The sequence below is a fragment of the Columba livia genome, chromosome 3, assembly GCF_036013475.1.
Source record: "Columba livia isolate bColLiv1 breed racing homer chromosome 3, bColLiv1.pat.W.v2, whole genome shotgun sequence".
In the NCBI taxonomy this organism is placed as follows: domain Eukaryota; kingdom Metazoa; phylum Chordata; class Aves; order Columbiformes; family Columbidae; genus Columba; species Columba livia.
In genome coordinates, this window is record NC_088604.1 from 65,906,448 (window position 1) to 65,919,182 (window position 12,735).

A 12,735-nucleotide genomic window follows, 5' to 3' on the forward strand; every position below is an offset into this window, starting at 1 on the left:
ATAGTGTCTGGGCATTATAAATTCAAAGGCACAGAAGTTTGGCTTGCTGCTGAATGCCCTTCTTGTATGGGTGCTGTGTGTGGATTGCAGAAAGTCAGTGATTTACAGCTACGGAGTTGCAGACTGTGAAGTAGAACATTATGCATTTCTAGCAGCAGATGGTGTTCACCCAAGAGTGCTACAGGAACTGAGATATGAGACTGCTGAACTTGTATTAATAAAACTACTAAAAATGGTGTCTAATCTGTCCGCTAAATCAGCCTTTGGCAGAGGAGTGGAAGTTGGCAAATACAACCCTAGCCTTTTTAAAAGTGTCAGAGTACTTCTCTGCCAATTTGATATGAGCTATAGCAAAGAATGGGATTGGTATGTGTAAGAAAAAGCTTTAATGGGGAAAAAATCAACAATCTTTTGTACCGGGATACTGCAGATACATTAGAAGGGTTGGAAGGAGCCCACTGACATGGAAAAGAGATATCTAAGGATTTTTCAGTTGTGACTTTTTAGACTTGAAAAGAATTTCTTGTTAAGGAATGGAGTGTAGGAATAAGTGATCAATTCTTATAATGGAAAAGAGACCAGTGTGGCTCCCATGCAACCAATGTTGCTCTGCTTAATCATAATTGATGTGTAAAAGTAGATGAATAATAAAGCAAGATGCAAATGCTGTAAGATTCCAGTTGGCTTTAATGACAGCTAGATAGATACAAGGAACAGAGTTTATTCTGCGGTTTCTTAAAGATTCATGGCAAACTTTAAGGTTAAAATAATAATCAGTGTAAATAGAAATGAAGAGGAGCAGAAGGACTTTGCAATATTGAGTAACCAGGCTGCATTATGGTTGGTGACATTAACTATTGATTCATACAGATGTGTTTAGCAGAGAAAAATTATGCTGATGCACAATGACGGAGTCTAAACTTTGTAGTAGTGCTCAGGGAAGGTCTTGAAGCCTGTTGGTGACAGAATGTAAAAAGTATGACCTCAGTCCTTGGTGTTCATTACAACAATGAACAGGGTGTTAAAATTCGTTATGAAAACACAAAACAGAACTTAACTTACCTATTTTGTATATCCAAGGTGTGTCCATACCTGGAGGACTGTATTTTATTATTATTTTTCTTTATTTCTGTATTTAAAAGTACAGTATAGGGTTAGGAAGGAACAGAACAAGAGTTGAGGATGATTAGAAATATGGAATGGCTTCAATTCACAGCTCCTGGATGCATCTCTCAGGCATTGTGTGCTAGTTATGCAAGTTGAGATGTCAAATGGCAAATATCTTGGAATTTAAGCTTATTTAAATACTTGGGGTTTGGGGATTTTCTCTTTATAGATATTTTAAATCTGTTTTCATTATTTACTGGCTGTTTTAACTTTTAGTCAGAGAATCTAATACTCTTCTCTAGTTCAACTCCTGTAGAAAACGACTTCTCTAATCTGTTATGTGAATTTGTTTCAGTTTAGAGACTTTTGTACCTGGGTTGTGTAAATAATGCTTTGTGTGCAGTCCTCTGGCCTTCAGGAATGTCATTGATAGCATATTTTTAGGAAAACAACTTTCCTTTCTCTTTTTAACAATATGATTTAGATCGATTTTGGTGGCTGGGACAGAGGAGTGCCTGAGTTGGGGTTTATCAGTGTAAGGCAAGCTCGTGTGCCTGACCTTCTGTGAATGTAGTTCTATTGTGCAGGGTTCTGCTTTTCTAGAAGTCTGCTACTGTAATTGAATCCCATGTTCTCTTAGTTTTCAAGGTTTGTTATTACTTTCTACTAGGGCCAGAGAATAGTTGTTTAACAGTACATTGGAGCCCTACTGGGTGAAACTTATCTGATTAATCTCTGCAGCATGAATAACTATTCAGTTGGAGGTCAAAGTGTCAGTTTTGCAGAATTTACAGAGATGATATGTTTACGCATTTATTGGTTAATGTATGGCTTTTGTTCTTGTTTTGTTTTTAGGACTGCACTGTTGCTGACATGGAAGATAAAGTTCAGGCTGTAGTAAGTACGCATTTCTGTTGAAACTCAGCTGTCTGCATTCACATTTATCGCAGCGGCTTCTGTGTCAGCTGTACTGACAACAGTTTTCCAATCCCATACATACAAGCATATCATGCAAGTAAACCTTGTTATGGGTCATTTAATGAATATTCTTAACTGTAGAGGAAATCAATGAAATTTGAACAGATGGGTAGTGTGTGCGATAGTATGGAGTCAAATATTCCTTGAAGAACAGCTATTTTTCAAGATAATTTAGTGCTTGCTTTTTCAAGGGGGGCTAGTGCTGTAGAATGATTGTAGGCTAAATAAACTGATTATGCCTGTGATGTGCATTTTGTGCCTTAAGAAGCAGAAACTATGCCTTATTAAGCCTCTTCATGTAAAAAAACTGCCTGGCCACAGTTTTGCCTCTGATTGTACTCGAGCTTGAGTTTTCAGGGTTATTTGAAGCAGCCTTGTGACCAAATGAGGAGCGTCATGGAATGCTTTTTATATTTTGCAACAGTTAATCATCGCTTCCTGCTTTTGACATGAACCAGGCTGTGCTCTTTGATAAGGCCTTCCGCTAACTCATAGATGCTTAGGAATTGAGTAGCACAATAACTAAAAATAATTTTGTCCATAAATAATGAAACCACGTAACAGGGAGTTTTTTGCATCTTTCTTTTTCCATTTGTGCACACCCACGTTGAAAGTAGGTATTGTTTTTTGGAGTTCCCTTGTTTGAGCAGTTCCTCGCATTCACACTTGAGCATTGTTTTGATTTATTTTATTGCTACTATAATAAAACTGATGTAAAACAAAACCAAACACACTGGAACTATTGTTTCCAGGGACCATTGTAATCCAAACCAGTGTCTTCCTATGAGACAGCTCTCCTCGTCTGCTTTCACATTGTGAAAGGTGGCTTACCTTGCTTGGTTCCCTAACTGTGTATAACTAACTACTGTACTGTATACTAATCCTTCTTATCCTTTAAGCTTTCGGAACCTACTTCGAGTTTCAGCATTGCTTTAGTTAATTTCAAGACCAAAAACACGCTGTGGGACATTAATGAAATTTTTGAGTGTAGGCATGGCACAGATTTTTGGACTGTGTGTGGGTTTTTTTTTCTGATTACTAACCAGCTCTTCTGCTAGTTAGAAGCTCTACAAGACAAAGCTGTTCTGCATCTGACTTTACTGACACACACAAAAGGTCAAAATTTGCCTTTAGTTATAATGTTGGCTTAGGATCAGTTACGTTTTGGTCAAAAGGAAATATGAATCTTGCCTGTGTAAGCATTCCAGAAGAGGTCAGCTCAGAGGCACAGTGGAGAGAACTTATGCTGAAATGCTTAAGTGCTAGATGTCCTACCTGATACTGTAAAGCTTTGTGCAGATAAGTCAGTGGCCAGCACCTCATTTTTTCTGAATCATGGCCAATTTTATTCTCTTAGCCAAAATAAAGAACAATATGAAAAACTATTAATTGTTCCCACAAGGAATCATCAAAATGTTTCAGTATTGTAATAGACTATTAATATTTTGGTTAAAGCAAAGAAAACCCCAACCGTGATTTTTTTTTTTGCTGTATTTTGTGTGCTTATTTTTTGAAACGGAGGATGTGTTGGCATCTGTTAGCGATGGTGTGGCACTAATGGAAACAGGTTGTTTGTATGAGGTTACAGTAAGAAGATAAGCATGTACAGAATAGATCTGTAGAAATGAATCTTCTATTTTGGTGGTTCTTAACTACACTGTATTAGTGGACCAAGTGTTAGTACTCAATGCCTTTCTGTTTTTGAAAGCTGAAAGAAGAAGCCAGGAGAGAAATACTATAACTGATTTTTGTATGTTTTTGTTGTAGGCCAAGACTTTAAATGGCATTTGTGATAAAGCTATCCGATCAACTACGGATCCGTTGATGAGCCAGTGTGCATGTCTGGAGGAGGTTCATTTAACCAACATTAAACCTGGGGAAGGCCTGGTAAGAACCAATTCTGGAGTGTCCTGATGTCCCCACTGTTTAATATGTAGGCTTGTGAGCAACTCTGTGTGTGTGTGTAGCAAGATATTTCAAACCCATTGGTATCCTCTGGGGAACAGGAAGAGGCAAGGGAGGGAACTCTGAAGGTGAATTGTCAGGTGGTGTGCTGGAGTGGCTGCCAGAGATGGGTGTGCGTGTTAATAGGTTTGACCCCAAATAGGATTTTTGATGAAGTGTTTCAGACTTGTGTTTTAACCAGGGTATTGGGGCATTTAGAGATGCTTGTGAAATCATACATTTGATTTTTGCAGGTTACCTTAAGTAGATGTTTTTCAGATATGGGAAGGAGAAGATAAGAAATTTGAATCTTTTGAAAGACACTTATGTATGTCTGTAGCAAGGTTGTATAAAATGTGAGGACTGTGAGATTTGCTTTTATCGGGAATATGAGAAATCCTTTTAAGTGTTCAGTGGTTGGCTTATTACTGGATCTAGTTCATTCAGTGGATGCTTCATAGCTGAGTGCTGTTAATAAGAAACTGAGTTTGAAATCTTGCTGGATTTTCTGTCTGGGGAATGGACATGTAAGAATGAGTTGGAGGGAATTTAAATTAAGTGCTTTTGTATTTCCCCCCAGCCCTGGAGGTGAAAGAGATGAACACTTTTAAAGGAGGCTTTACAGTCTTACTGTGCTATATAGTTTTACCTAGGCCACTCAATTTGTTTGAGTCAGTCATGCATTCTTGAAATTATGGGGACTTCTTACTTGATACACAAACTACAACAAAGCAGAGTCAGCCTAGATTTCCCTAAGTAAGGAAGGATGAGGTAGGTGCACACAATTGGATACCGACAGGCAAACAAGGATGGGAATTGGCTGGAGAGGAAGGGGCAAAAAAAGAGAAAAATCTTACATCTTTCCTTTCATAGCAAGTGTGGTAACTTCAGGCAGATGAGCTGCCGATGACTCCTGAATAACATCCAGTTCTGTAGAGCTCAGTGAGTGCTTCTAACAACAGATAGAGGTAGGAAAAGTAGAGGTGTATTTGTTCATAAATGATGAAACCATTGTACTGGTCACTTCTTCTGGGGAAATCTCTGCAGTTATTAGTTAACAGCCTGTTGGTGACTTTTAATTTGGTGTTCATATGGTCAACACCCACTTCATCTATGTTTGTCCTAGCATTCACATTCAGCATTAGCATACACAGCCATAAATACTTAGTTCTGCCAGAGCTTTCACTGCTTATGTCAGCACTGTTACAACGCGGTTTGTATATTGACTGGCCAAGGGAAATTGTAATAGAAGACATAGGCAATATTTGTAGCCCACCTATGTAACTGTGCTTTGTATAGAGAGAGCTGGTGGCTGTCTAGTAAAACCTGTAATTCTCTAGTGCAGACAGTGCAAGAAGGAAATAAAGTTTTGTACAAGGCAGGTACTGACAGGGCAGAAAAACAGCACTGTTTGGTGTTACCAACTAGACAGTGTTTCTAGATTGCATTCCATATATTAGTTTTTTAAAGTCATTACAAACATAATAATTAATTACATTGAAAGTGATCTGTGAAGAGGTGTAGAATGTTGTAATATTAGATCACACAGTTTTCTAGGGAAAATGTGGGAATTAAGTGTTTTTAATGATGTTTTCAGTCTGTTGTCAACAGTTGTTTAATCAGATAAGCTACATGTTTGGTGGTGGTGTGTGTTTTTTTTGTTTTGTGTTGGTTTTTTCCTTTAAACTTGTTTTTAATTTTCTACTTACATTTAGGGAATGTACATCAAATCAACTTATGATGGATTACATGTAATTACTGGAACTACAGAAAATGTAAGTGAAGTAAATATAGATTAACTCAGGCTATCTGACAACAGCTTTGAGTTTTTTTACTACTTTTTGCTGTTTTGCATGTGACTTTCATGATATTATTGCTTTAAACCCTATGTGATGCATCACTTGTTTATCCACAATTTGTAAATATATTGTGTCTGTGTTGTTTCACTGTTAGTCTAATTAAACCAGTTTCTGCAAATGCATGAGTTAGTTCAAATGCTTGGCATTAAAATAATTGCTTTAATAAGTTACTGTATCTGCTGTTCTGAATGCTTATGGTGTCTTACTTAACCCTTGAATGTATTTGCTTTCTGCTGGTGAAGGCAATCTCCCCCAATGGGAATGTTTAGGTGGTAGTGTACTAAGTTCAGTAATGAGTAATGAAGTCAATAGTTGTCTGGTGACATAATTACCTTGTTGATTAAAAAGACTGCAAAAAGGTAAAACTTTAAGAGTGGTCTGCTGGAAGAAAATGGCCAACACAATAAGCAACTGTATTTTTTGCTGCAGGTGGTTGCTTGTGTTTTCTTATGGTGTGAGTTCTCTGTAGCTGAGACTTTAATAAAGGCTTCTGGGCAGTGGTTGCAGTGGACCTCTGACCAGCAGCTGGGGCTGGTGGGTGATACTGTGGTGCCATCAGAAATTCCAGTGTACAGAAGCAGTGGCTGAAAGAAAAAGGAGTGGAGGAGCCTGGCTTTTGCAGCATTGCTTTTTTTGTGTGTGTGTGTGCGTGCATAGGAAAGAACCAGTGGTTCTAGTTGTACCTGTGCCAAGTCCAGGGACCAAGGAGGAGTGGGTGGAAACCTGTGCTTGCACGTCCGAGTGAAAACTGAAAACTTTTTTAGCTCTTATGCTGTTGCCCTGGCATAACTCTCTACAGGGTCTGAAACATAGACGGAGGACACTTTGTTAGCCATTTCTACATGTGATAAATGTGAAAGAATGTAACACTGACTGCTGCCAAGCTCCATGTGGGTATAGATCTCATTCTGGAGGCCAAGAATGAGTCTGTATTGCTTCTATAGCTCTGAGTGTTGACCTAAATTTCCACTTTTTAAATGAATGTTCATTCTTTCTTTGGAGCAACAAAACTTGGGAAGTGACAGAGAGCTGCAAACAACTGGTGACTTTCTGGTGTCATGGGATCAGGCTGGGTCTTTCCTTGCTAGGTTTGGAATGGTATTTAGTAGCTATCCCTGTTGGAATGTGGTGGGATTGCACCCCAAAATTAACAGTACTGTATACTGGAAGGACTGGGGAAGTCCACACATTTTATACCAGTCAGCTAAGAAGATTCCGGGATTACGGAGTTGTGCTGTCCCACTTGTGACTTCCTGTGTCATGTTGGCCTAGATCTAAACTTTGCTCTTCCCTCTGTTCTCACAGTGTGATTGCAGCATCTGGTGCGGTAGCTGGCACATGTCGTAGGAGTCCTCTGTGCAAGGGTCCCCCACCCTCCTCTCCAGACAGGCTGTTGACTGCTCAAAGGACAGCTTGAAATGAGCTTTGTTTTTCACAAACTTGACTTTGACCCAGCATTTTTTTCATGATCTTGGTTGACTCGTATATACGCAGCCTTCCACTGAGGCATTTCCTCTCAGAGGAAGTGAGAAGACAATGAAGAAATGGGGTTACTCATGAGAGCTGGAGCCTCCCACAAATTCCCCCATGTTGTCTTCCCTTGTTGCACTGTTTATTCCTACAGTTCCTTCTAATAAAAACGTTACTTGAGCTCTAAAGATATGATAAGGGATGAGGATAAGGGAGTCCTTAATCCAAGTGCATAGTTGTGGAATCACTAGGAAGAGCTGACCTGCTGCAAGGTGGTTTCTCATGGGGTGCTAGGGGATGGGAGGAGAAGTTGTCCTGTGGCCAGTGTGCAATGTACCAAGGTAGTTTGCTTTTGCACTTTGGGTGTTGTCAAGGCTGGTCAGAGTTGGTGTATTATATCAGTGAGGCCATTTTTAATAACTGCAATGATAGCTTGTGCATGGTACCAGCTATAGATAAATCTAAATAAATATTGGCACGTTTAGCTCTTCCTTCGTAATGGCTCCCCAGAGCCTTCCCCCCCAGAAATTTGTGGTTTAACGTGTATTATTGTTAGATTGGTATTTGGTATTGGAAAACACTTGATGTATGCAAGCATGTATTTTTCTCTTTTGACCTTGATACAGGTAGATAATTTGACATTGAAGTTGGTAGCTCTTATTTACATTAGGAAACAAAAAAGGAAAGTGAAAGAGATCTAGTTTGTGGGCTGGAGGATTTTTGGTCCTTTGTTCTGTACATTCAGAATCTTAGTGTAATTTTTTGTTTTAAATCTATATACATTTATTTGAAAGCTAATTTTAAGATAGGTGCTGTGTTAAGACAGGAGTCTTCTCTGCAGTCCTCTGGAACTATGGTAAAAACTGGAGGCAAAACAGTGGAGATCATCTGGTGACTTAAGTACAACTTGGCCTCTGACAGATGCAGATCATGCCTTCTACCTTTCTGTCTAGTTCCCCTAGTACCAAAAATCAATCACAAGTTGAATTCATTTGCATTTTCAGGTTTTGAGTGGATGTAATGTGCGATCTGGCTGTGTGAAAATTTTCAGCAACGCTCTTCATTATAGATACAACCTTTGAATGAGCTTGGTGGTGTTTGTTATGGGAGGGAAGGAAATCTTCTGAAGCATGTACCTCTTGTTTTCTTCTTTGTAGTCCCCTGCTGATCGATCTCAAAAGATTCATGCTGGTGATGAAGTGATCCAAGTCAATCGTCAGACTGTGGTCAGTAACAAACAGCTTTACCAACCTTCCCTTCTGATGGTTTTCCAAAACTCCCTCACCAGGGGTTCTGAGTGGATGGGACATGGAGGGGAGACAGTGGATGGTTCTGGTGTTTTCCTGTTGAAATCTTTGAGGCTTTTTGACATTTTGTTTTCAAGACAAATTTTACTTGGACTTAAAATTAATTCTTTGCAATACTTGGATAAAACAAATATGAATAATTTTGTGTTTAAATGCTGTATGCATATTATAATATTTTGTTACATTTAAGGCCTATTTTAAAATGCCTTGTTACAACCTACTGGAATGCAGATAAAACAGCTTTAAAAATACCCAAATATTTGTCAAATCATTTGCATCTGGGAACTTAGATAAAATTATTACAGTTTTGCTTATCACAGGTAAGCAATTTCAATGTGGGAAAGAAACGTGACAAAATTCGTTCTCTGTGAATCCCTGTGTTACTCAATTTGAGCACATCCATGTATCCTTCTAGGAGCAGAGGTGAGGTATAAAGAACATTGCTTGGTATCTCAGTGTTTAATTTGCAGCTTAAGTGGAGGTCTTTATTTGAAACAACAAAAAGAAGATCCTTCCAAAGAAGGAACTTTCCAATTTTTTTCTTCATTCTGGCTTTTTTGGATCTCTTTTCCCTCTTTTTAGGTTCATGTTAAAACAGACAGTTTGGCTTGGGGCATTTGGGTTTTTCTCATTTGCTTTAAGAAAAGCAACACTGGGGAAAAAAAAAAAAATAAAGCTAGATTTTATTCTCTTCCAGGTTGGATGGCAATTAAAAAACCTTGTGGCAAAGTTGCGAGAGAATCCTGCTGGCGTTAGGCTGCTTCTTAAGAAACGTCCTACTGGCTCCTTCCATTTCACACCCGCTCCACTGAAGAACCTGCGTTGGAAACCACCCTTGGTGCAGGTGAGAGGCTGCCGGCTCAACTGTTCTGTCAAGATGGGAATGCCTTGGTTGCAACTTGAAAAAGAGAAATACCAGAAATTCTCCCAGGTACTTATGTTTAAGTAGAGGTCAAGGAAGTTTAGGTGACATGGCTGTCCTCTTCTGATTGCTAGATAAAAGGGAAAATGTTCTTGGTTTTGGTATGGTGTGTGTGTGGTGTGTTTCTTTTTTTTTTTAATTTAAGAAACTCAGATAACACCCACTTCATACACAAAAGGACTAGGTGTGCTGAGCCTTTTAATCAGTCAGTGTGCCACTGGGAGAACTTATCTGAGGGAAAACTGCTGAAACTGCTGATATGTATGGAATTCATCAGCACAGAGTAATAAATACTTCCTCTGTTTAGCAGAGTAATAGGTTTTTGCTGAAATAACTTAGATTATTCCATATATTTGTCCTCTTAGTCTGGTGAAGGGTGGGAAAGGTGTTTTTCAATAAGTTGTTTAAACTGCTTGTTTAAATAAGGTTGGTTGTTGAGCTATTCACACACTGGGTAATAAGCAGACAGGGAAAGTGACATTAATAACACTTTAACTATTTTGAGAATGGCTTATTGTATTAGGAAGCTTAAGGCTTACTGCTTACAGGGGAAAACAACTGAATTTATATGAATTAATAACCTGGAATAAAGAAAATAAGTGAGTTCCCATTCCTATTACTGCACAGACTTCCCTACATAGCTGTGAAGGTAACTTATCAGCCTGTGAAATGCCAGTGGCTATCTGAAGTCTTGATGCAGGCAGATTTAGTACACAAGGGAATGGCAGAAAGATGTGCCAGGGGAGGTTTAGGTTGGACATTAGGAAAAGGTTCTTCACCCAAAGGGTGGTGGAGCACTTTAACAGGCTCCCTGGGGAGGTAGTCATGGCCCCAAGCCTGACAGTGTTCAACAAGCAATTAAAGAAGCCTTCAGATGCATGGTGTGGATTTTGGGGTTGTCCTATGCAGGGACAGGAGTTGGACTCAGTGATCATTGTGGGTCCATTCCAACTCGGGACATTCTTTGATTATGATTCTATGAGATTTCTCTTGAACTTGGCAGATGATGCACACTTGACTCTTTTCTCATCCTTTCACCAATGTGTGTATCCTGCTTTTGTGGCATCGTGCCTGTTGGCTAATCAGACCCAAAGAAAAACAAACAAAACAAACAAACAAAAGCCCAAACAATAAACAGACAAACAAATAACAGAAGCTAACACCCTCCACACCGCCACCCCGGTACTCTGAGTTTTTTAGAGTTACCAAAAGAAAGGACTGTGTTACTGATAAGGAGAGTTGAGGTGGGCTGGGATATATAATAGTCTGTGCCAAGCAGCATTTCCTTGGGGAAATGGGTGGTTGGAGAAGCCAGTTGACAGTTCTGGCCTCCGACAGGTACAGACTGGTAAAAGGCAGATGCTTGTGCAGGGGTTCCACTAGCTGAGTGACCAGTGGAAAAGCCTGGGCAGGTACTTGGCAAAATGGGGAGAGTGCTGTCTTCTTGCCTGACAGAGGTGAAAGGGTCCTTCAAACCTTTGATCTCCTACAGGCAGACTGGAGTCTGGCGAGACTCTGGGCAAACAGAATTGAGACACAAAAAGCGAAATGACAGACTTGCTTAGATGAGAATACCAAATATATTTTTGCTTTGCTTTCCTTACCCTAGTTATATCACTTGATGCAATTTGTGGTGAACTTAACCATATTCCTGCCTGTGCCCATGCCCCAGGCATTGGACTGTATGGAAAAAGGGTAGCGTGAGCTGGCTTTGTGAGTCTTGCAGGTCATATCTGTATTTAACAAATTGTATTCTTTTAATGGATCTGAAAATAGAAGAAAGGGGTTTTGTTTTCTGTCTATGGAATTTGCAGTAAAAATGAAAACTTGAAAGAGCAAAATTTTCTTGAGCAATACATTACCTGTGATAGGATTTCTGTGGGAGGAACTGCAAAGCTAGCTAAAACTGGAGGTGGAGAAAAATATATATGCTAAGAGTTTTTAATATGTTTTTTAACTATACAAATAGTCATTCACTAGGGGATGATATGGTACTACTGACTATTGAATTTTTTTTTTTGTGAATGATAAATCAGTGCTCAGATGTTTGACAGTTATCTAACATTTCAGACCAGCCCTTTGCCAACTTCAACCCAGTCACCAGAAAGCACCATGGATACCTCACTGAAAAAAGAGAAGCCAGCCATTTTGGATCTGTACATACCACCTCCACCAGCTGTTCCGTATTCCCCTCGGTATGTGGATAAACATGCACTAGTGAACAAAAAACTCCTTTATTATGCCTGTTTCTGAGCTGGCTTTCTGTTAAAGCTCTGTGCAAATTAGCTTGAGGAAATTGTAGATCTTGCAGACTTTATTCTAGTTGCTTAAATGCATAGGTTTGCTTAATCTTATGATTAAATGCATAAATTACCAGGATCATAATAGATGTTGTTATTAGAAAACTGTGTGCTGCATACATCAGAGTTGTTCCCAAAGCATGAACGGATGTCATCCGTGATTTTGTTGTGGAGTTATGTTTTTGATTTTGTTTAAATCCAACTGCACGTAGCAAGAAGTAATTTTTGTCTGTAACTTTTTCCACTTTTTTTTTTGTTGGTGTTTTTTTTTTTTTGTGAGTTAAGTTACTGCTGTGGGAGTTAGGATAGGAAAAAAACTTGTTTTAAGTTGTTAAACTTGGAAGTTGTACAAACAGGAATGTTCCCAATGAGGGGAAGGGAGAGACAAGTCATTCGACTTTATTTTTTTCCCTGCAGTTTAAGCTATAAAATGCAGACCAGTGTACACAAAAGAAGGTGAGGGATGTGGGGCATGCTTCCTGTCCTCTCTTGACACTTCAGGTTACATGTAGATAGCCCAGCACAGAAACTGACCTTTTTGCCACAGGACTCTTATAGGAGGAGAGCTTGCCTCCTGTCATGTAAGGTCTGATACAGAGACAGAGGTGTTCTATTACCTGCAGTCTTCAGGGCAGTACTAGGCTGGAGGGAGAGAATTTCTTCAGTGTGGGGTCTCTTTACCTGAAGTTGGATCCACCTTCACCTATTGTCTCCCTGTTTTTCATGTTTGTGTACTCAATTCTTAAATTAAAAAAAAAAAAAAAAAAAAAAAAAAAAAAAAAAAAAAAATCAAATTTCTTGTCATAAAAACACGAATGCGTATTTAACAGCAGAGTTTATAATGTCTT

General features: G+C 39.1%; 1 protein-coding gene across 11 annotated transcripts in view; it reads left to right on the top strand.

Annotated features, from left to right (window-relative positions):
• CNKSR3 (CNKSR family member 3) overlaps positions 1-12,735 on the top strand; it is a 60,623-nt gene that overhangs the window by 40,011 nt on the left and 7,877 nt on the right. For 6 of the 11 annotated variants that reach the window (XM_065057342.1, XM_021294755.2, XM_065057343.1 and 3 more), the window contains 6 exons: positions 1,963-2,004; positions 3,853-3,972; positions 5,745-5,804; positions 8,516-8,584; positions 9,363-9,596; positions 11,658-11,782. In XM_065057342.1, coding sequence (XP_064913414.1) covers positions 1,963-2,004; positions 3,853-3,972; positions 5,745-5,804; positions 8,516-8,584; positions 9,363-9,596; positions 11,658-11,782 — 650 coding nt within the window. The remainder of the gene's footprint in view (positions 1-1,962; positions 2,005-3,852; positions 3,973-5,744; positions 5,805-8,515; positions 8,585-9,362; positions 9,597-11,657; positions 11,783-12,735) is intronic. The other 5 variants (XM_065057346.1, XM_005507658.3, XM_065057344.1 and 2 more) reach the window with 1 other exon arrangement.